Raw genomic sequence first — 25,075 nt, 5'->3', positions numbered from 1 at the left:
TGGGGTCACAACCTGAGCCGAAGGCAGATGCTCAACCACTGAGCCACCCAGGCGTCCCTGCTTTCTAATTTTTAACACAAAGGGAGTCAAACCCTACTATTTGAACTTGTATGTATATATGTTACATATATGTATATGTATGTTTAGAAGTCATTCTTTTTATGTGCCATACACAACTTTCCTATCGATGGGCATTTCATTGTTTCCAGTTTTACATTAATACAGGCAATAAGGTTATTGAATATATCATTGGTTACTTGAGAAAGTATTTTTTGAAAATGTGTTTCTAGAAGTAGAATTGCTAGCCTAAAGGGATTTAAGATTTAAAAAATATATTTCCTAATTACCTTCTCAAAAGACTTTAGACTTTCCTCTGCTTCATCTGAATGTGTCAGTTTCCCTGAAACTCTCTCACATTTGACAGTTTATACCATCTGATAAGTGAAAAACCACACACACAACTTACACACACATGATTGCCAGTGAGACTGACTATCCTTTATATTTACTGGCCATTTTGTTCTCTTTTTGAGAATTGCCATCTGGCATCCTTACTCATTTTAGTGTTGAATTGTTTGCCTTTTACTGAATTATTTATAATCATCCTTATACATTCCGGTTATTAATACCCTGTCTGCTAAATGTGTTACAGTAATTTATTTCCACCACATGTATTTTATATTTTTTAAGTCCCCCCCCCAATTATACAGTGTTTTAAAGTTTTTTGAGAGAAATCTGTCACGTATACTTGGTTTCTGGGTTGAGGGTCTCACTTGAGAGGACCTTTGCTACCCCAACAGTTGAAAAGTATTCTGTATTTTACCTCTGACACATAGACATTTTTGCTGAATGTTTAGTGCTTTAAACTATCTAGAATTTGTTTTAGTAAATAACATGAGGAATGAATAGTATCTTGCTTTATTATTTCATATGATAGCTACTTTTCTACAAATTAGTAAATATATAATTTTTCCCACTGATTAAAAGGACAAACTAATCATGAAGTCATATATGTGTGAGTCTGTTTATGTACCTATTCAGTTTTATTGACTTGTTTCCCTGTTCCCAAAATCTCCAGTTTTAATTAGAATAAACCTCACCACATGTATTTGTATTTCTTTAGAAGTCTTGTTCATTGATAGTCTTTCAGATGGTTTTTGCTCTCCTGGGGCATCTTCTTTTTCATATTATGAAAGAGGAGATTAGATAGATAAATAGATACACATACAGTCTTTTGGATTTTGTTTTCCAGGTATTTTATGTTTTTTGATGAGATCTATTTTTTCCACTGGGTATTGCTTATAAAAAGAAATGTGCTAGCTTTATATTTCTTTCTCCTATGCCTTCATTACACATCATTACTGTAACAGCTATCCTTTTTTGTGTGTCTTTAGTTACAATGCTTCTCATATTTTGCCATAAGGCATGATATTTTCTTAGATTTCATATAAGCACCCTTTATTTATTTTTTTAAGCACCCTTTATTAACAGGGGATATTTCCTTTTAGTTTTTGTTTGCTAATTTCTTGAATTATTAAAGAACATTGAATATAATCAAATGGATTTTTTCCTTAATCTGCTAATAATGATTTATATTTTTATGTCCTAATATTTAACCAGGTGTTCTGGGAAACCTTTGTTAGACATTTCCTTATAAGCATACATTTCAAGATTTTTCCTCTCATTTCTACCAATGAACAGAGAGGAATGACCCTATAATACAGTGTGAATACGGTAATAGAGAGAACTGGTTAGGCTTTGTGCCAGTCACAGCTGTACCAGAAGAGGTTGGACAGAGATCTGTCTACCTCACATAAAGTGCAGAGGAAAGGGGTTAATATTAGTTCAGATACATGAAAAAAAGAAACAATTTCACAGGCAAAAGACTGAAATAAGGGTGACAGTATCTGAATTTGTGTAATGTGTTGGTTATAGAATAAGTGGTCGGTGGAGTAATATTCTAATTTCTGAATCTCTTAATGTACTGAAATTTCTACCTCTTGATCACACACACATACATCCAGGAAGCAACTTTTATCTGATTTTGGCAAATACCTAAGAGATGACTTCTGTTTGTTTATGATGTATTCTTAAATTTTCTGCTGGGTTTAGAATATTAATATTTACTTCAGGATTATGATATCCATGCTCATGAGAAGAAGTTGGATTACATTTCTCTTTTTTATACACTTTTTCCTTTGTTGATAGTAGAGAATTGCTGTTCTCATAGGATGACTTAACAGCACTTTCATATTTTTTTTAAGATTTTATGTATTTATTCATAGAGACACAGAGAGAGAGAGAGAGAGAGAGAGAGAGAGAGAGGCAGGCAGAGACACAGGCAGAGGGAGAAGCAGGCTCCATGCAGGAAGCCCAACGTGGGACTCGATCCCGGGCCTCCAGGATCACACCCCGGGCTACAGGCGGTGCTAAACTGCTGTGCCACTGGGTCTGCCCCACTTTCATATTTTTTTTAATGCTCTGGAACAGTTTATGTATAATGTAGAAAATATCAGCTATTTGAAGTCTGATAGAGTTCTTCTATTAAATTACCTGGACCTGAAGTCCTTCAAAGAATAGATTTTAATTGCCTTGTTCATTTCTTTATTACTAATAATACTTCTATTCCTATTTTTATACTTTTTGAATTAATTATAATAATATGTACTTTTCTGTGAAGTGATACACTTCACCTAGTCTTCTAAATATGTGGCATAAGGATAACCATAATATTTTCTTATAATTCTTACCCTATTTAATGTAATATTATGTTCTTGTTCCACTGATAATGTTGGTTGCTGGTCTTTTCTAATTTTCTTTTCAATAGAATTGCAAGATGTTAATTTAATGGGATTTTCCAAAGATAAACTTTTGGTTTCACTTACTGTACTTAATCTTTTCATTGTATTTAGTCAATAACTGTTTATATTTATTAATTCTTTTAACTTTTGGGGGGTCTATTTGTAGTCTTGTTTCTTAAGTTATATGTGTAACAAGATGAGTAAATCAGATATTTATTGTCTCATTTTGTCTGAAACCCAAAGGCCAAAAGCAAAATAATAGGGGACAAGAAGCCCTATATTTCTAAATGAAGGGATAATTCACCTGTGTACAATTGACAGAAGAACTAGCTGAAAAGCAGTTTTGTGACCGTTGGCCCTAAACCCAACTTAAGGGGAATAAAAGGATTGAGGTTGGAGAGCCAGGGAAAAGAAGATATTGTGAGGAATGTTGTCACTTGGTGACATTGTCCAGCCATACTTCCCTTCACATTTAGTGTGTGGGGTGAACGAGTGGCAGCAATGTTACTCCTGACCTCTGGACAAGCTAGAGGGACTTCAAGAGACCTTCTTATAGAATTGTATATCCTTGCCTTCGCGTATTGCCCCTGGTGTTTGATGAGGCAGTTTTTGGTCTGCATTTACAGAAAATAAAAACAGAAAGTATGTGGCTAGAGCTATCTTCCTGGGGAAGAGCAAAGAGAGGTGCCTGCTTCCACTATGGCTGAAGAGAGGCATGTGTTTTCCTAGACCAGATGCTCTCATAAAAATGGGAGCAGTTGGGATGAACGGACCAAAAAGAGGCTGGAGGAAACATTAGATACTGAATGTGAGAGCAAAATCTTAAGTGGTAGGCCGGAAGCAAAGCTCTGCTCACATCGAGAGAGCTACAGTTGGATGTTCTGGTGAAGACATCTCTATAAATTATAAGCCACCAAAATACCCCATGAAGCCAGCAGTAAAAATCAGCAAACCCAGAGAGCACTCTCACCACATCACAACACCCCTCCTTTCCTGGAATAGCAGCCCCAGTACTCCCCTGGTAGGTTACGTTATGTTGTGTCAGGCCTTTATTCCCTTCTACCCCCTTATGCCATCTCTGATTCTGCCCAACTCCAACCTTGGAGGGTCCTAATATCACACAGCTTAAAGTGTGGCTTTGAGTGAGGAGGAACTGAAAGAGCAAGGACAGAAATTCCCACACACATCCTACCGTCTGAATTTCAGCTGAATTTCAGCCTGAAATGAACCTGAGCTGGGAGGAGGGGAAAAATGAAGGATTAACTAAATTCCCAGTGTAGACTATTTCACTAAAATGGACAGCTTAATTATTTGAATAAAAACAATTGGTATTAGAAGTTTTGGGGGTTTTTTTTGTTTTAGTGTTTAAGGTTAATGATGAAAGCTATGATCTTTTCTCAATATTTTATCTGAGAGGGGAAGAATAAGACTGTATAATGGATTTAAGAGGATATGAAAAAATAAACTTGTATTATGTTTGCATCCTATCAATTTCTGCTAGTTCAACATACCAGTTACATAATCTTAACTCATTTATTTTCAATCTTTGTTGTTTACTAACACATGCATTTAAAATTGTATTTCTGTGAGTACTGTTGTGACTACATTACACAGATTATCATAATTAGTGCTTTCATTTTTACTCATAAAGGATTTAAATTATAATTGTAATTTCAATTTTAATTTTATCTGAAGGGCTTTTAAAAATTTACAAGTGCATGACTCTTTTTGCTATTTTTGCTAGTTTCTTATTTTACTGTATTTGGAAAGAAAACTTGTCCTGTATGATTAGTCTCTTTGAATACTGATAATTTTCTTTGTGGCTCAACACACAGATTTCTACCTGAGGGCTTAAATTCAGTATCAAAAGGAGCAATTTGCATGCCCATAAATTCTTCCTTTTGCAATTTTATGTTCTGACCTCCTTGATTCAGAAATCTCAGGATCTAACTTTGTGCCACTCCATGTCAGCTGTGTCCTACAGCTCCTCAGACTATAGTCCCTTTCCTGGAATAGCAGCCCCACTACTTCCCTGATAAGTTATGTTGTGTTGTGACTTGATCCTCGTTATTAGTCTGGAGACCAGGGGGATGGTGAGAGGATAGGTGCTGAATGGGATGCTTACTATCTTGAAAGACTGTGGAGGAGCGGTGGGCCACATCTACAGGCCTAGATGGTCAAGGAAGTCTGTTGTTTCAAGTTTCTCCAGTGCATTAGCCAAGATGATTCCATACCAAAACTCAGAGTCTCATTTGTTTTGATAAAGGGCCTGACCTTGGCAAAGTAGACTTTCCAGGATTGAGAATTTCTCTTTCTCTGCCACTAGCTATCTTCATAATTAAGTCCTGTACCTGATTCACAACTCTTCCAATGTTCTATTGCAGGAGGTGGGATTTTCTTCAAAAGCTGCCACAGGGGATCCCTGGGTGGCGCAGCGGTTTAGCGCCTGCCTTTGGCCCAGGGCGTGGTCCTGGAGACCTGGGATCGAATCCCATATCGGGCTCCTGGTGCATGGAGCCTGCTTCTCTCTCTGCCTATGTCTCCGCCTCTCTCTCTCTCTCTGTGTGACTATCATAAATAAATAAAAATTAAAAAAAAATAAACAAAAGCTGCCACAGAAACCCTCTACTCTTTCCTACTTTACCTTAAATTGGTGATTAATCATCCATGGCCTTTTATTTTCTTTTTCCAGTGCTTGATTGCACTCAATAAAATCCATCTGATTCCATTGTCTTTATAATTATGACTTTTCTTGGGATACCTGGGTGGCTCAGTGGTTGAGCGTCTGCCTTTGGCTCAGGGCGTGACCCCGGGGTCCTGGGATCGAGTCCCACATCAGGCTCCCTGCAGGGAGCCTGCTGCTCCCTCTGCCTGTGTCTCTGCCTCTCTCTGTTTGTCTCTCATGAATAAATAAAATCTTTTAAAAAAAATTATGACTTTTCTAAAGCCGTCAAAGATTTGAGACATTGCACCATTGCTTTTCCTTCTACTATGATTCCATCTCAGTTCACCACTAGTGAAATTTTAACAGTTATACAGTAGTCTCCTAAGATGACCCCAATTCCATGGCATCCTACATGTATATGTCACACATCCTGTCTCCTCTCCCTTTGAATCTGGCTTATGCTTGTTAATTGCTCTCTGATCAATAGAATGTGGAATGAGTGATGCCTTTGGCCTAGCCTTTAGTTGACCTAGCAGTTTCCACATCCTCTCTTTTGGAATATTTATTCTTGGGATGTTCCCTCTTGGAACCCAGCTGCCATGCTGTGAAAAGCCTACTTGTAGACATTTTGATCACCAGTTCCAGGTGATCTCACAGTTGAAGCCTATGAATGAAGCTTCCAACCATATGAATGAGCTCAATTAAGCTCCTTGATGACTGCAACCCCAGTTGACCTTATTGAAGCTGGAGAACTGCCCAACCAAGCCCACAGAATAATGAGAAATAATTAAATAGTTATTTTAAGCCACTAAGCTTTGGAATTATTTGTTAGGCAACAATATGTAATCAGAATATGTTACCACAGTATGCCAGGAGCTACCATACTCCATTCACTACTAATGGGATCTTCATTGTTAACCAGCTGGTGAGTGATTTGGCTACAAAAATTCCATCTTTAAAGTCCACTTCCTTGGACCACTTAGCACCAACTGTCCGAAGCCAGGTGCCCTTAGATACATTTGTTGAGATAGAGAAGACAGAGATAATAATCATGCACAGAATGTATTGGGGAGCAATCAGGAATAATGCCTATGAGGGAATAAGGAAAGGATTGAGAAAAAAAAAAAAAAAAGTTCAGTTCATTGATCTGTGATGTATTTGTCCCAGAGGTCTCAACCAATCCTGAAGGGAGCTTTAATTATGGGACCTTCAGAGGTGTCCAAAATTGAGGTAAAAAGTATGGGATGAGTAAGTGGATGCAAGCAGCTTCCAGGGAGGGAGCTAATTTTGAGGAGGCATCCTTGTCAGTGCACCACAGCATCCACTATACTTCCAATTTAAATATTTTATAGTACTGTTTTGTTTCTTTTCATTCCTTTGTCCTTTATTTATCAAACTGTCATTGTCCTATTTCCTCCCCTTTGTTATTTGAAGACTATAAACACTTTCTATTATTCCCATTTTTCCTTACATTTTTAAGTGTGTATTAACCTTATAACTTGCTATCGATGTCCAATGACTTTATAACTTGCTGTCAATGTCTGATTAATCAGAGTATCTCTTCTTTGCTTGGAAAGAATGGAATTTGTAGTCTACCTCTATGTTTTCTGCTCCTAACCTCTCTCCTCTGCTGCCTCTCATGCTTCTAGACTGATGTGTTATATTAACACACATTATTTTATTTGCACTAATAACTTTTAAAACTTAGTTTTTTGTTCATTTAGCGTTCTTTCTTGTATTCTGTGTCACTGTCTTTTACATATAAAGCATTTTGTTGCAGTTCATCCTATAGTCATTATTTCTGAGAGGAAGAATGAGTGATAAATCTTCTGACTCCCTAAATACTCAGAAGTGTCTGTTACTTTGCTTCACTTGAAATGCTAGTTAACTTGGTCATATCATGAAGATTTAAAATCAGATTTTTTTCTTTCTTTCTTTCTTTTTTTTTTAGAGAGGGGGAAATGGTGGGTGGAGGGAGGTATTGTAAGAAGGCTCCATGCCCAGCATGGCACCCGACACAGGGCCCAAGGTGGAGCCTGAGGTGGGACTTGATCTCACAAGCCTGAAATAATGACCTGATATAAAATCAAGAGTCAGATGCTTAACTAACTGAGCCACCTGTTGGGTTTTTTCTTTGAACTTTGAAATGATTGCTTCTTTGTCTTTGTACATCCACTGTTACTGATGAGAAATCTAGTGAAATTCTATTATTTCTTTGTAGGTAACTTGGTTATTCTTCCCAGAAATTTTAGTATTCATAGCACTAAGATATATGTCTATGTGGGTCATTTTACCTTCACTTTTTGTTCTAGAATTTCAAATAAATCGAATCATACAATACATACTCTTTGGAGTCTAACTACTTTCATTCAGCTTAATGTTTTTGAGACTCACTCATGTTTCTGTGTGTATTAATTGTTTATTACTTTTATTGATGAATAGTACAGTTTAAATTTTTCTTTTCTGATTATTTGTTGCTGGTATACAGAAACACAGTCTTATACTGAATTTTGCATGACTTTGTATTCATTGACTATAAACTCTTTAATTCTAATAATTTGTAATTGAAAATTTGGATTTTCAACATAAGTAATCCTATCATCTGTAAGTAATAACAAGTCTTTTCTTTCTTTTCAATATTTATTCCACTTAGTTTTGTTTCTTAATCTTGCCTTATTACATTGGTTAAGACCTACTATATAATACTGAATAAAAGTAGAGGTAGTGGTAGAGAGTATGTTTTCATCATTTCTGATCTCAGAGGGAAATTTTTACATTTCACAATTGTCTGATTTTGGCTGCAGATTCTGTGCCTACTTCACAGTGTCTTTTTTGGCTTTTATAATTAGTGGACTGGACTTTTATCACATTTTTCTCTATCTACTGAGATGGCTTTATGATTTTTCTTTAGCTCTGTCTGCTAATGTGGGTGAGAGGGTGAGATACATGATTGACTTTATAATATTAAACTAATCTTGGGTTCCTGGAATAAACCAAACTAGGTCATGATACAGATTTACATTTTTTTTTTAATTCATGAGTGATATTGGCCTGAAAATTTTTTTCCTTGTAATGTTTTTCTTATAAACCTACTGATCCTGAATTCAAGAGTCGGTTAAAAATTAATCTTTCTTTTTATTTTCTGGAGTAGTTTGTGTAAAATTGATGTTCTTTTTTCTTAAAATGCAGAATTTACCAGTAAGCCCATCTGGGTCTAAAGTTTGTGTGTGTGTTTTCACTAGAGATTCAGTTTCTTTAATAAATATAGCGCTGGCCAGATTTTCATGTTTCCATATCCTCTTATGACTTTCTAAATCTCTATCAAATTTGTGGTAATTTCTCCTGCTTTAATCCCAATATTGGTTACTTGTGTCTCCTCTTTCTGTTGATGATCTGCGGAGAGAAGTTCATCAATTTCATTGGTCCTTTTGAAAAACTATATTTGGGGTTTCTGAGTATCTCTATATTTGTTTTCTATCTTACTGGTTTTCCCTCCTATCCCCTCTTTCTAGTTTATTTCCCTTTTTTACATATGATTTCTTTTTCGTTACTAATTCCTTGAGTTGGATACTGAGATCATTGTATTTCAAAGCCAGAAAATGTTAGGAAAGATGAACAAGGCAAGAAAAGCCAGGTCATCTAGCTAAAGAAAAGAACTCTGCAATTGTTTGGAAATCTGGGAAATTTAGACGATAATTTCGAAGACTCAGGACTCAGGCTATCCTCTGTGAAGTGGAAATTGAAAATAGAAATAAATAAGGCAGAGTACTAAGCTTTGTGACACTATATGGTTTTTAAAAATACATCTTTATATTAGTTTCTTTAAAAATTAAGCTGGATAAAAATATAATGAATACAGTAATTTCAGTTATGCAAAATCCTAGAAAATGTGAACTTCTTTATAGCACCAAAAAGCAGACCAGTAGTTACTTGGGTTGGGGGTGGCAAGGCGAGATAGAAGGGAGAGATTACAAAGGAGCACCAGGGTTGGAGGTGATGAGTATATTCACTATTTTGATTGTGGTGATGGTTTGGCAGGTATATACATATATCAAAGCTTATAAAATTGTACATTTTAAATATTTACAGTTTATTTTATGTCAATTATACTTCAATAAAACTCTTTAGAAAACATACCATTAAGGAAATAACAGGAAAAAAAGATGTCACTTTATTGTCATCTTCCTTCTCTGACAGGAAGTTTATTGTAACTCTTATCTTTTTTCTTTGTATGTAATGTGTCTTTTTTTCTCACTACCTCCACATTTTCTCTTTGTCTTTTGTTTGCAGCAGATTAAATATAATATGCATTGGTGGTATATTAATAATGTACATACACAGATATGTAAGTACTTACATATGTATATAATATTTGATTTATATCCTTGTTCTTCTCTAAATTTCTTGAATTTGTAGTTTGATGTGTGTTACTAATTTTGGAAAATTCATAGCTATTACTGCCTCATACTTTTCTCCTGCTTTTTCTTTCTTCTCCGTCTGGAATTCTATTTAGGCATATGTTAGACTGTATAAAATTGTCCCATAGGTCTTGGATACTATATTCTGTGTTTCGATTTGGATAATTTCTATTATCTATCTATAAATTCACTGGTTGTATAACCAGTGATATATCTGTTGATATACATGTTGAAGATTTTCTTCATTTATTTTACTGTGGGGGTTTTTGTTTCTTAAAATTCCATTTGATTTTTTTCTCTTGGATCCCATTTCTTGGCTGAAATTTCCCACTGATCTTAAAGTTTTCACCTTTTCCATTAGAGTTTTTAACATAATAATCTCAGATATTTTTTAGATCTTTCTTAGATAACTAACATGCCCATCATATCTGAGTCTGGTTCAGTTTATAGTTATGTTCCTTAGCCATATGTTTATTTCTTGATCCTTTGTTTGCCCCATAATTTTGTGTTGTAAGTTGTGCATCTTGTTTTGGACAGTGGAAACTGTGGTACACAGATTTTATGTCTATAAGTAGGAGTGCCTTCCCTTCTTGTGGGGATTTTGTGTGGGAGTTTGAGTTAATCTAGTGAGGATTTTGGTTGGATTTGCATTTGTTTACGCTATGCTTAGCCTCACTGCACAACATGTTTTGTATTTCTCTACCAATATCTTTTGTTTAGGGTGGGGGCTGGTTTTTCTCAGCATTTTTCTCTGTGTTGCCCACCCTTAGCTTTAGGTCTTCTAGGTTGAACTAAGCCACAGAGTAGGCCTGTATCTGTGCTCTTGAAATATTCTACTGTTACTTGTTACTTGATGCTTGTTAGCTTGGTGGTGGGGAGCAGAGGAGACCTTCTCTGTTGTTCTGATTAAACTTTAGTGTTAGGTAGGTCCTGTGTTTTAGAGATGTGACTTTCTGAGAAGAACTCTAGCCTTTTCGCCATTTGTAGTTTCGTGTTTAGGACACATTCCTGCCTCTCCCTTCAGGGAAGAGCAAGTTTTCTGATCCCTTCCTTGTGGGTTTGTGCCTCTGCCTCGAGATGGCAATGTTTGTTGCCTCCCCCTTCCTGCAGAATAATGCAATTTCTTTTTTTTTTTTTTTTTCACATAGTAGAGATAAGGGAGACAGTCATGGCTGGTTTTCCACCCCCTCCTAGTAGCTGCTGTCTCTTCTTCTAGATCTGCACCATGAGGCATGCTTTTTCAGGACTCTCACCCAGTTTTCTGTGTGCCCAGTAGAGTCTGTGGGGAAAAGTCTGCAAGGTGTGAGCTCTTCCTGCATATGTTGCTCCCAGGGGGTTCACATTCTGTTCTAAGCCCACATTCAACATCCCCCAATTTGTTAACTCTTCATAAATAATTTTTACTATTTTGTGGCTACGTTTGCCACAGGTAAGCAACTGCCATCTTTCCTGTGGAAGCTCTGTCCTAAGATTTTAGACTACTTGGTTGTCCTGTGACCTCAGTTCTCTGAAGTGGTAAGAAAATCTTGACCTTGCGTTCTGGCTTTTGGTTGTATTATAAAGATTGGAGCAGTGCTCTTTGCAGCTCTCTACATCCCTGAGTAGAAACCAGAAGTCTTTTAATTGTTTTTATTTAATCTTTGTATCAATTTCTAAGAAGTCTTTATGTATTCCAGGGACAAATTCTTTATCAGATATTTGTATTAAGAATATTGACTCCCAGTTTGTGACTTGTGTTTGTATTTTCTTAATTTTGTCTCTCAGTGTGTAGAAGGTTTAAAACTTAATAAATTCCAATTTTTAATTTTTTTCTTTTATCTTTAGAACTCACAGTATCTTGTCTAAGATATTTTTTCTCTTATAAATTCCTGAAGATATTCTTCAGTTTTTCTTTTTAGAAGTACTGCCATAGTTTTAGCTTATATGCATAGGTTTATCCATCTTAAATTAATTTTTGTTTGTGGTACAAGGAAAAGATTGAGGTTTGTTTTTCCCCATATATTTATCCAGTTCTAGTACCATTTACTGAAAAGACTTTCCTTTGCTCATTAAATTGGTTTGAATCTGCTTACGAAAATTAATTGACCACATGTATATAGTGAACTCCCTATTCAGATTTCATTTCTTTAGCTTTATTGTAAATGTTGAAATCAAAAGAGTGAAACCTCCAACTTTGTTCTTTTTCAGAATTGTTTTTGGGGCAGCCCTGGTGGCCCAGCGGTTTAGCGCCGCCTTCAGCCTGGGGTGTGATCCTGGAGACCCGGGATCGAATCCCACGTCAGGCTCCCTACATGGAGCCTGCTTCTCCCTCTGCCTGTGTCTCTGCCTCTTTCTCTCTCTCTCTGTCATGAATAAATAAATAAAATCTTAAAAAAAAAAAAGTTCTTGTATTCCAGGTATTTTGCACATTTTAGAGTAGACTTTTTAGTTTCCACAAAGACTACTAAAATTGGCCTATATAATTTAGGGGATAATTGACATGTTTACAATATTGAGTCTTTTAATCAATGAACATAGTATATCTTTACATTTATATGGATTTTATTTCATTTCACTTAGCAATATTTGGTAGGTTATGGTATAGAAGATTAAATTTTTATGCTTTTTCTGTTGTAAATGGAATATTTCTATTCCATTTTCCAAATATTTCTTGCTAGTATTTCAAAATATAATTGATTGTTTTATTTTTATCTTGCACCCTGTGACCTTTTTAAATTTACTTAATAATTTTAGTAGTCTAAGTCAAATCCCAGGATTTTCTGTGTAGAAAAATCAAATCATCTATAAATGGTGACAGTTTAACTTCTTCCTTTTTAATATTTATAGACTTTTGATTTTAGCTAAGTTAACGAATTGGCTACACGGTTACTATAATTTTTAATTGGCTATATTATATACAGTTTGCATGCAACAAATACATCAATTTTTAAATATAAGTAAGGAGTTTTGACAAATCACATAATAAAATCATATAATCACCATCAAAATCATGATATAAAATTTTCTATCCCTCCCAAATCCCCTCAAACCTATTTTCAGTCAATTGTCTACCCTGCCTTGGACTCTGATAACCATTAATCTGCATTTCATCACTAAATTTTACCTCTTCCTCATTATTATATAGAAGGATTTATATGTAGTATTTTGTATCATATTTTACTTCTATATATTATAACCCACAAGGTTCCATATTGTAGTTTTTACTTTAAACCATGAGTTGTTTTTTAAGTAAAAGGGAGAATAATAACTAGAGCTTTTTCTATTCCCACATATTTCCCATTTCTGCTATCTTCATTCCTTTCTGTGTATATGAGTTTTCATTTTTTTTTTTTCCTTTCAGCCTAAAAATATTCCTTTAGGGGCACCTGGGTGGCTCAGTCGGGTGTCCAACTTGATTTTGGCTCAGGTCATGATCTCCGGGTTGTGAGATTGAGCCCCATTTTGGGCGCTGTGCTGGACATGGAGCCTGCTTAAGATGCTCTTTCTCTCCTTTTCCCTCGCCCCCCTCAAGAAAATCCCTTTAGTGTGGAATTCTGTAGCTACAAGGATTTTTAGTTTTTGTTTTTGTTGTAGTTAAATGTCTTCAAAGTTAAATAACTTTAGAGATACCATTCCATTATTTTTTGGCCTACATTATTTTTGATGAGGAATCATCTGTCATTTGTATTATTACTTTCCTATAATATATAATATACTTCCTTCTCTCTTTCTCTTTCTCCCCCATACCCTCAACAGGGGATGCTTTCGAACTGTTTTTTTTTTTTTTTTTTTTTTTTTTTATATCTATTGTTTTTAGGCATTTGACTTAAATGGGCCTATGGTGTGATTTTATTTCTTTTCTTTTTTTTATTTTTATTTTATTATTATTATTTATGATAGTCACAGAGAGAGAGAGAGAGAGAGAGAGAGGCAGAGACACAGGCAGAGGGAGAAGCAGGCTCCATGCACTGGGAGCCCGATGTGGGATTCGATCCTGAGTCTCCAGGATCGCGCCCTGGGCCAAAGGCAGGCGCCAAACCGCTGCGCCACCCAGGGATCCCTGTGATTTTATTTCTACTTCTATTTGGGTTTCTGAAATTCTTGAATCTATAAGTTGATGTTGTTTACTTAAATTTGGGGAAATTTAAGCCATTTTTTCGAAAGAGGTTTCTGCTCTAGTTCTTTTCTATCTCCTGGGACCCCGGTGATATGTAAGATATCTTGACACTGTCCTATAATTCACTGAGACTCGACCCTCCCTTCCCACTTTTTTCGCAATTTTTTGTTTTCACTTGCTGTTGTTATTGTTCTCTAGATTAGATAATTTCGATAGTTGTGCTATTATTAATTCTCTATTGCTGCAAAACAAATTATTCCAAAACTTAGTGATTTATAACAGCAATAATCATTTATCTCCCACAGTTTCTGTGTATTCAGAATCCTGAATTATCTGAAATTCTGAATTATGTGGTTCAGCTCAGGTCTCTTAGGTTTTAGTCAGATGTTGGCTGGGGTTGCAGTCATTTGAAGGTTTGATTGGGGTTGGAGAATTTACTTTTATGATGACTGACTCACATGGCTAGTAAGTTGATTCCTCTCCACATTACTATCTCCATGGAGCTGTTTGGGAATCCCATGGAAGTTGGCTTCCCTTGGAATAAGCAATTCAAGAGATCAAGGCAGATTCTGTAATGCTTTTATGACTGTGGAAGTCACAGAACTTTACTTCTACATGCTCTATTTGTCACATAGGTCAACTCTGATTCAATGTGGTCAGTGAACCCAGAAAGTCATGATTATCAGGAGATGATTAGTGGAGACTCTCTTGGAGGTTAGATATCATAGTCTATCTTTGGGTTTGCCCACTATTTCTGCTGTAATCTGCACTCTTCTGTAAGCTCTTTGATTTTATTTTCTAATTTCAGATAATTTGCCCATTCAGCTTTTAAATTTCCAATTTTTCTTTTGAATGGTTTCCATTTCTACAATAGTATTATGCATGTATACATACTGTAATTATTTTTCTAAAAAATTATTTGAACATATTTATAATAACTATTTCAAATCCTTTGTCTATGAATACCAACTTATCTAAATCATCCTAGAGTTGGTTTCTGTTGATTGATATTTCTTTCGACTGTGGTTCAACTTTTTCTACCACTGCACGTATCTAGTATTTTTTTTTTTAATTGTATACTGGATTGTCTGTGATTCTTTGCAGAGACTCTAGATTCTGTTATCTTTTCCCTAAAGAGAGTTTTTAAAAATTTATTTCTTGTAACACAGTTAAACTTGGTGAAACTCATACCCCAAACCATGTCTCTACTATGATAAGGAACAGCTAAAGTTTTTTCTCAGCTTTTCAACCTTCCAGTTACTGCTTTTTGTGCTTTCTGCTGAGTTCCTTGGAGTTTCCCACACATATGCATAGTTCAGAGATTGGCCTAGTATTTGAACACAGTTTATATGTAGATTTTTGGATTCTTCCACTGTGCTCCCTCCTTTCTGGAATTTCCCCCTCAATTTCTAGCCTCCCTGCCAGCCCTGAATTCTGTTTTCTGACACCTCAAGCTACTAAGAGTTGTGTTGCCTGCAGAGCCCTCAGAGGAAGAGCTAAATAAATGTGCATCTAATTCAGAAATTCCTTTCTTTTGAAGGTTACATCATTTTCAGTTTTCTGATTTTGGTGGATCTCTAGCACATTTAAATAATTCTTTTTATATTTAATCCAGAGATTATAATCGTTATGTGCGGCAGGTTTAGTCATACCAGCTACTCTGCCAAACCAGAATGGAACCTTATTCATCATGCATGTTTGAGTGAGACAAATGATAGACAACTAGAAGCTTTGGATCCCCAAGCCTGTTCAGTGATAGGCTTCACTGTAAGGTGTTGAGGAAAATCAGGATATTTTGTTGGGGTGGGGGGGGAGCATCCTAATTGTCAGTACCCATAGGTCCCTCTCTTCTTGGATTACTTAGTTTTCTCAGTGAGGAGTCCTTTAATTTCCTGTATGGTTGGGGATATGATTGATATATGCATTCTAGGAGCCCAGTGGACCTGGAAATCTCATATTTTGTTATGTAGAGTTTCATGAATCCCTGTTTTCAATATGGTCTGATCCATATCTTGTGATGTAAGACAGATTTCATTTTCTGTTTAAGATTTTCAAAGATTAAATAAATCTCCTCTCTTTTCCAAGGGTCTGGGAAGTGTGTTTTTGGTGTGAATGGTGAAAGAGAAACCTAGAAGCCTAAGAACTTCTTATAAAAGTGTTCAACTAATGTCTTACTTTCTATTCCAACTTTAGAAGGATCTGGTATTCAATTTTTGAGCATTTCTCGAATTTTGTGGTACAAATTAGATTTTTTTCTCATCGGCTTCTCCCATTATAAATCTGAGTTTCAGTTATACCTTGTCTTCTAAATCAGTTACCATCTGTCTGTCTGCTCTTAGATTCTGGGGTTTGGTTGATAATATTTCTCCCTTTCTTTTTTTATTTTTTTTAATTTCTCCCTTTCTTTTTGTTGATATATGCCTTTGCTCTTCTGATGATTTTAGATGATGTTTTGTAAGGAGAGAAAAATCACATGGATTCAATCTTGTTCTACTTGTTTTAAGGATAGTATTTATTTTCATCTTCTATTTTTAACTAAACATAAACTGATTTATTAAGCCAGATACCCTCTTTTGAAACATCAGCTAATAATGAAGTATTTCTCTGGCTGTTGTTCCCTAAAATAGCAAGAGTAGAAAGACTTATCTCTTTCAATGTAATATGCTTACTTTGAACTTATGTTGTAAAAGAATTGCTCACAACAGGCAAATGTATACATGCAGTGCTACTTCAGAACTTGCCTCAAAAACCTGTGAATAAAAAATGGCCTAGCAACTACTCCATGCCCCTCCTCCACCAGTTACTATAAGCCAAGGGAAACTTACTTCATGAGGACTAGAATTTACTTTACAGCTTTAATAACTTGCTTTGAGTTGAGTTTGATTTTCTAACATGAAGATTAATGAATCCATTCTCTGAAAAGTAATGTTGTGTGAGCATTTGCAGTCTTTCACCAAATCAGTATTTCACTGAATTTGTATGAATCTATGTATATTTGCTATGTTTTAGGCCATTTGTAAATTGAGCATATGCTCATCTTCATAAAATTACCTGTGAGGAAGTTTTTATATATTTTTTTTCATTTCTAATCAACCAAGGATCCTATTCCTTTCACTGGTTGGTTAATTTTTGTTCTTTTGGGTTTTTTTTTTTTTTTTTTTTTTTGGTAGTTCACCAATATAGCATGAAAGCTCTTAGAAGTCAGAAATAAATCAATAAATTAGAGGAGCATATTGGACTGTGTTTATTGGTGTCATTAGGAATAGGGACATGTGAGAAGAGTTTATTGCATGTTGGAGGAATGTAAAAAAAAATACTGAAAGTAACACCTGTGAGATAAGGTTAAAGAAAGGGCCTAGAGTCATTTACCCAGAGATAAGGTTGTGATGTTATAAGTATTTTTATATGTATTTATTACAGAATATGACTGACTGTTGCTTGTCTTTGCTGAAATCCACAGGGAAGAGAGTACAAGGGTGGCAGTACAAACGAACGCATGAAGCGGTACTCCGAAGAGTAGCCTGAAGGTTGACAGACACTGGAGTGCTTGTGATGGGACGCATCTCCTTGGAAGAGGAAAGAGCTTTGTAGCAGTCCGCTGTGTCGTGAACGGTGACAGGTCCTGCCTCCAGGCTTCTACAGGGCCCTCCCGGACCTGTGATTCCTGGGTCTGTGTGTTGTAGCCTTCAGAGGCTGAGCGCGAGCCAGACGCAGCAAACCCCGGCCCTCCCGGGGCTCCCCCCGCCAAGGGAGGCCGTGCCAGCGGCCGCGCAGCAGCAGCCCCTGCAACTGCAGACCTCACTCAGAGGTGAGCCAGGGCAGCGAGGACCCGCGGCCCCCGGCCCCCCGGCCCCCGGCCCCCCGGCCCCCCGGCCCCGGCGGCAGGGCGCTGGGGGAGCCGGCCACGCAGGGCTCCCTCCCCGGCTGCGGCTGCGGGGGCGCGCTGGGACCGGGGGGCGGACGGGGGCGGCTGCCTCGCTGGCGCCAGGTGGGAGGGGCTCGCCGCCTCGAGCTCCGGGCTCCGGGGACCATGAGCGCCAGCGCCCGCCAGGTGCCTCCGTCGGCCCCCGCCCCCGCCCCCGCCCCCGCCCCCGGCCGGGTGGTCGCGACCCGGGGCTCCCCGCGCGCTCGGCGCCCGCCGCTCCCGCAGCCCGGCCCCCCGGCTCCCGGCACCTCCCGGCTCCGGCTCCCGCTCCCGCTCCCGCCCGGGCTCCGGCTCCCGCCCCGGCTCCGGCTCCGGCTCCCGGGCTTCCCCGGCCCCAGCCGCCGCGGCCCCCGCCCGGGTGGGGGAGGGAGAGGGGGAGGGGGAGGGGGAGGGGGAGGGGCAGGGGGCGAGGGGGGCGACGCCTCTCCTGCACGGTGCCTGCGCCTCGCGGTCCTCCGCCTGGCTGCTCGGGCTGCGGCGCCTGGGCGTCCCTGCACCCCCGCCCCGCGCCCCCTCCCCGGGCCCCTCCCTCCCCCTCCCCTCCCCTCCCCGGGCCCCGGCGGCGCGTGCGGGAGGGCCCGGGCGGCGGCGGCGGCGGTGGGCGTGCGCGGCAAGGACGCCACCTCTGGCTCCTGCGTTCGCAGGCGGCGGGCGGCGGGGCTTCTCGCTCCGGCAGCGGCGGCGGCGGCGACGGCGGTGGCGGCTTCCGGAGTCCCGCCGCCAAGATGCTCAAAGTCACGGTGCCCTCGTGCTCCGCCTCGTCCTGCTCTTCGGTCACTGCCAGCGTGGCCCCGGGGGCCGGGAGCCTCGTCCCGGATTACTGGATCGAAGGTTCCAACAGGGATGCCCTGAGCGATTTCTTCGAGGTGGAGTCGGAGCTGGGACGGTAAGGCGGGGGGCGCCCCGGGCGGGGTGGGGCGGGGTGGGGCGGGAGCCCTCGGCGGGGACAGCTCGGGGATGCGGGGACAGCTCTGGGGTGCGGGGACAGCTCCCGGGAGCGGAGACAGCTCCTGGGATGCGGAGACGCAGGTGCCAGCCCCGGGGATGCAGGGACAGCTCGGGGATGCGGGGACAGCTCCCGGGGGTGCGGGGACAGCTCCGGGGATGTGGGGACAGCTCCCAGGGATGCAGGCTCAGCCCTGGGGATGTGGGGACAGCCCTGGGGATGCGGGCGCCAGCCTTCCTGCCTGTCCTCTCCCGCAGCCGGGGTCCAGCACCGAGCTGTGCAGCTCCAGTTGGGAGGCAAGTCTGGGCGCCCAGGCCGGTGCCACTGCGAGCGCCCCGGCGGCTCTGCTCCTCGAGGCCGCCGCTTCCCCTGGGTGACAGCTCCCACTGCACGTGGGCCCTGCTCTCCTGGTTGCCGGCCTTGCTCACCATTATAGCTCGCCAGACGTCTTGTTTGTCTAGTGATTTTTTGGGGTCCAGGCGGAGGGTGTCCCTCCAAACCGTGACAGAATTATTAAATTAGGTTCTTCCAACTTCCTCTCATCAAACTCTCCAAAGCAAGTGGCACTAGAAATTAAACTTAAATACTAGCTTCCCTGCAGAGTCTGCTCAGGAGTGAAGGGGGGGGAATGAATCATTTTAAGGGAGCTGAAGGCAGAATAATGAACTAGTGTGGCTTTAAAGAAAAAGCCGCACATGGGGTCTAGGCAGTGGTAATTAGCAGAGTTCTGCTCTTCTTTCATGCTGGAGTGATGTGTTTAAATTATGTATGCAAAAAGCTGTCTCTCTGGGGTTGCAGAAATGTCCCTCACCTGTCCTCTAAGGATCCAAACAGGTAGAGAACACTTTCCATGTGGATGGTGCCATACGTCCTCATGTTTTTATCCATAGAAAATAATATTTTTTCTTTCCCTTTTTCCTTTTTCCTTCTTTCCTTTCTGTTATTGGCAGGTAAGGAGAATTCTGTTCAACACTTGTTTTAGATCCAGGCCCTTTATGGGAGGGAATCTGAAAATGTAATTTCAAGTGTTGACAAGCTGAAGCATCTGTACTTAATACTTTGTAATTTCATTTTCTGTTCTTTTCGTTGGAAAGAGTTTAGCTAAGAGCCAATTAAAAAAAAAATTGCCCCTGGAGACCACAGTGCGGGATTATGGGTGTTGGTACTTGGTGGGAAGGGATAAGGGTCACTTCACGTTCTGTGTCCCCCCACCCCCATTTACCCCAGTTTGCCACTGCTGTTAGTGACTCATGGATATAGAAGGTGTGTAAGAAAGGTAAAACTTCAGGGTGCTTGAAGGCCTTGTTGGTTAAACATTCAACTCTTGATTTCTCCTGAGGTTATGATCTTAAGATCCTGGGATCCAGTTCAGCAAAGGGCTCCACACTCCGTGGGGAATGTGCTGGAGATTCTCCCTCTCCCTCTTTATTTAAAAATAAATCTTTAAAAAAAATGTTCCAAAATACTTGGGCATTGAATAGCGTATACATTAATCTACTGCTTTGATCAGAATTTTCAGTGCTCATCTGAAGATGTGCCATTGTCTGCATTTGCTAGTAGGTTGGCAATAAATGAAGTGCTTCCTCTTTTCAGGTTGGAACTTTACTATAATTGTATGGTAAGCTTCAGTGGAGCAGTATAAATTTCTGATCAAAGAGATAATCTACTTACAATTGTTTACTTGGTGTTTTAGAAACTGCCACCTAGTAGAGGAGGTGCCTGCTGGTGCTAAAGGGACTGTCCCACCACCAGATCTAACTGCTTTCTGAGTAACATTTACCCCACAAGCCTAATTGACTCGGACTTCTCATTAGCACATGTTAACTTTATGAATAAGCTTTGCCAGCAGGAAACTGAAGACATTTCTTTAATTTGAGCAATGGAAAAATGGTTAGAAAAAAAATAAACTGCCAATTGTACACAACTGTGGGATGGTAGACTTTGAAGGGAAAACCTAAGGAATTTGAAGTTTATTTTTTTAAAAAGATTTGTGGTATATTTTGCAATACCTTTTGGAAGACAAATATACATCAGTTATATATTGGCTAAGATTCTCACTCTGCTATCTAGCTGTTTCATTACCTTGCAGATCACAGAGTTAAAATATTTTGAGAAAACCAAAAATTCTTTTGCTGCTTTCAGTAGTGATTGTATTAGGTAAGTTCTCTGTAGATGGCAGTATCGGTGAGGTGCATGCTTACTTCTTTTGGCTGAGACTGAGAAATGTCCCTTTATGATCAGTCATTTTTTTTTCAACAAAATAAACCTAAAACATAAAGCAACTAATATTACAGATATAATTACTAAGAATCTATATAACCAGAGAATGCAGAATTATAATTTTAGGTATTGACTGACAAAAGTCCTCTTTTCCTCCTCCACTAGGAATAAAGTTGAGACTCAGTCAGTGGGTTTCAAGTCTTTACTCTCTTAGCTCTCAGCCTTGGGCCAAATCTGCCTTGGTAACTCTAAGGCCAAAACATTTAATTTACTAGTAACACAGTTGTCATTAAGATGCTAAAGGAATGATGACCTTGGTGTTGTGGAGTGCCCCTGTGGTCAGTGTCAGGGTAGAGACAATCCCCACTAGATTAGGTTAATTTGAGAGTTAATTCCTCTGTTAAAATTATCTCCTGTAAGCTAGTGACTCCTGAATTAAAGAAGATTGGACATGTGACTATTAGGGCAATACCTCTGAGGGTATGTCTGGGAATTTTAGGGAGCTCAGTGAAAGCCAGATGCTGGCAGCACTGTTTTACAGGTAGCCCAAGGCCATGTGATAGCTCCTATTTTATTTTATTCTATTTTACATATATATATAAGGATATATTATAAATATATATATATAAAGGATAGAGAGGTTGAGGGGTGGGAGTGGGGTGAGGAAGATTATTTAAAGGGTATCAGACAAACTAATTTTTCTTTTTCTTTTTTTTTAAAGATTTTATTTATTTATTCATGAGAGACACAGAGAGAGAGAGAGAGAGAGAGAGAGAGAGGCAGAGACACTAGGCAGAGGGAGAAGCAGGCTCCATGAAGGGAGCCCAACATGGGACTCAATCCCGGGTCTCCAGGATCACGCCCTGGGCTGAAGGCGGTGCTAAACCGCTGAGCCACACGGGCTACCCCTAATTTAATATTTCTAAAATCACATTTGAAAATACTGCTTTGTTTATAGAGTTCGTCAAAAAGTTTACAAAAACTGTGATGCCCCAACAAATTCAGTTCCGCTTATGAATATGAATTGGCTGTGATCCTATTCAGGGCTCCCTATCCTAGAGAGCAGTTGGTCCTTTGCCCAGTAATTTGAGAAATTGGCATTTTAAAGGCTTTTCTAAGGGAGAAAAGAGCCTACCTCTGATCCAGATTCTGTCCAGTGGTTTGGCACAAGGAGAACAGAATTTGGCCTGGGCTGTCCTGTGGTGGGGATTTGGCCTTGTGTATCCAAACCCACGTCCTGTTTTCAGTTATTTCCCAGCTTTTGTTTCTCTCTGCAGTATGAGACTGAAAGAATGTATGCAAAATTAGATGGGTTCCCATACACAAAAGTTAAGGGAAACCAAATGAAAGATAATTAGTACAAATTCCTTATTAATTTGCATTCTACTTACTATAGTTTCTTTAGGCCAGTGAAATGCAGTCACCACCTCCCCCTCCCCAACCTGATCCATAATTTAAAAGAGTACATTTATATGGCAGTGGAATTAAAGCAAAGTTTTATAGGATCCCTTGCTATATGTATTAATGCTTAGGAACCAAATAGATTTAGATAGTGAGACTTAGGTGTGTATAAAATAGAAACATGAAATTATGGTGTATAGATTGGAAACAAGTTTCATAAAACAATGTTTATTTTTACTACCAACAATATACTCTAATATTTCCTATTCAATGCCATTTGATTTTATTCTACTTCATTTATAATATTTGCTGAATCCACGTGATCTCACTAATGGATTGTGACTCAGTATGAAAATGCTGTTTTAGGCCACAAACCTATATTATGGCCAGATTAAAATATTAGGCAGACCCCTTTTGAAAAATGCCTTGCAGACCAACTGGTAATGCTGAGTGGTCTCCATTTGCACAGCTCTGTAGAGAAAAGTTCTCCTGTCTTTGTCTCTGAGTTCTCCCTGGGTTTCCCTTCCAAACATTTTGGAAAAACTACTGTCTCCCCGTGATCTGCTGGGTGCAGTCTACTCTGAAATGGCTGACAGGGACAGGAGGCCCGGCCAGGAGCGCCTCCCCTGTATAGGCGACGAATTCAGAGGACTGAACACTTGTGCATTCCACTTGGTAACACTTCACTCTGGCTCTGGGTAATGGGCGGCAGGTACTTCCTGTAAGGAAACCTGAAAATCAGCATTTTCTAACAGCAGGGCTCCAACCAGTGCCCTTGGCTGGTGAGGAACCAGATCCTTCCTTCCCCATCCCTCTCTTTGTTCGAGCCCCTTCCTGAGCCATTTTCAGCCAGTACTTCTCAGACCCTTGGTTTTCCCCCACACTGTCCTTTAGGACCCCCCAGCTTATCCAGAATATACTACTGGTTATGGATCTCCTGCCACCCACACTTAGTATCACTTAATATGCACTTAATATCTTAAGCTCATTTGGGGATCTGACTGGGACTTAAAAATGGAACTGTTTGGTCCCTCTGTTGTTCTCTGGGCCTCCAGTTCTTTTCTCAGGCAGTTGGCTCAGGAGCATGGTGGGATTGGAGGCGGGAGAGTAGACACCCGGGTCCACATACTTCAACACTGACTGTAAGCGCCCAGAAGGCAATCTGTGGATGTGGCTGGTTCACTGTCATGTGCTCAGTGCTTCACCCAGTGCTCTGTACCGGGCAGGTGTTCATCAAATGATTTTAAGGAGAGTGAGTGAATGATAATGAAATGGGCCAGACATAGTGGGCATGACCCCAGGGAAAGGGAAATCTGGTGACTTGTTTATCTTCTCCCTTAAATTTGTGCGACCATAATCTCGTTTGTGCTGGTTTTCTTTCTTCACAGTGGGAGTCCTGATAACTGTCACCTCTTTTAGGTGTTGAAAATAATGCAGCTTTTCTGTTGGCAGAGAGCTTTGTGGCTCTGAAATGAAAAGGATTCAGTTTCACCTTCACTATCATTTTGCCACAGGCATCTCAGAATTAGGAATTAAATCAACTTGAACATAAAGGCATGAAATGCCTCCAAGCTATACCAACCACTAATACTAATACATAGTAAATGTTAAGTTAGGGAATCTACTCATTGTAAAGAACCTTAAAATTAAGTGATGACTATGATAGGATCACTAGTTTAAGAACACACTATTTTTTATGTTTGAATACTGTTACAAGGGTAAAAATTACTCCAAATTTGAAAAAAAAAAAAAAAAAGACACAGGTGCAATTTGCTTCTAAATTGTTCTAGAGAACATTACTCAACCAAAAAAAAAAAAAAAAGAAAGAAAGAGAAACAAAACACTAACCACAAAATAGCTTCAAAGAATTCTTGTAAACACTTTACCCTCAGAATGTATGTATGTATTTGTATTTGTAGTAATGCATTTGAGACTATAGTGCCAAGTGTAGCCTTTTCAACTACTGGTTGTTATTTTTTTATGTTAATGTTTCTTGTTTGTTTGTTTTGCCTAGCTTTATAAGTAGTTCTCCTTAGACTCCCTTTTGGGACAGCTAACATAGCTAATATATTTAGTAAAAACTGTATTTTTAAAATTTCAAGGTAAGGTTTATTCTGCAAAATATATTTGAGTTAATAAATCATATAAATCAGGCGAAAGAGTAACTTTATGTGTAATCATGAAATCAATAGCAGCTAGAATGAGGTTTTACTCAAACTACATTAGTCTTTTTTTTTCGCCTCTTTAATAATGGGTCATCTGAAAATCTCTTAATTCCCATGGCTTAATTAGGAAGCTGTATCTAAATATTGATAGTATACTGTGAGCACATAAAGATTATGGACTCCTCAATACAGTCCATTTTAAAATTCTTACTGCTAACTGGGGGCAGTGGGTATCTGGATGGTATAAAATAGTGAAAGATTTGGGTGGAAGATTGTCCTCAGTAATCATATCAATGGTGAAGAGCAAATAGGGAAAGAAGTTCTGGACAGAGGGTGATTTATTAACAGTGGGCAAAGCTCTTACATGTGGAGCTTTCTCTTTTCCTTTAGAGCAAGATTTCTTAATCGTGGCACCACAGACTTTGGGGGCCAGATAAT

At 39.3% G+C, this 25,075-nt stretch overlaps 1 protein-coding gene across 5 annotated transcripts in view; it reads left to right on the top strand.

Annotated features, from left to right (window-relative positions):
* CAMK4 (calcium/calmodulin dependent protein kinase IV) overlaps positions 1-25,075 on the top strand; it is a 279,198-nt gene that overhangs the window by 57,959 nt on the left and 196,164 nt on the right. For 3 of the 5 annotated variants that reach the window (XR_007409514.1, XR_007409513.1, XM_049107842.1), the window contains exons 1-2: positions 18,010-18,031; positions 18,550-18,791. Coding sequence is in view for 3 of the 5 variants with exons in the window: in XM_049107842.1 (XP_048963799.1) it covers positions 18,011-18,031; positions 18,550-18,791 (263 nt within the window). In the remaining 2 variants the exon portion in view is untranslated. Of the gene's footprint in view, positions 1-17,440; positions 17,789-18,009; positions 18,032-18,549; positions 18,792-25,075 lie in introns of those variants that run through there. The other 2 variants (XM_035714404.2, XM_025437331.3) reach the window with 1 other exon arrangement.

Source organism: Canis lupus, chromosome 3 (assembly GCF_003254725.2).
Source record: "Canis lupus dingo isolate Sandy chromosome 3, ASM325472v2, whole genome shotgun sequence".
Taxonomy (NCBI): domain Eukaryota; kingdom Metazoa; phylum Chordata; class Mammalia; order Carnivora; family Canidae; genus Canis; species Canis lupus.
Note: the sequence above shows the minus strand (reverse complement) of the source record. Positions and strands in the feature narration are given on the sequence as shown.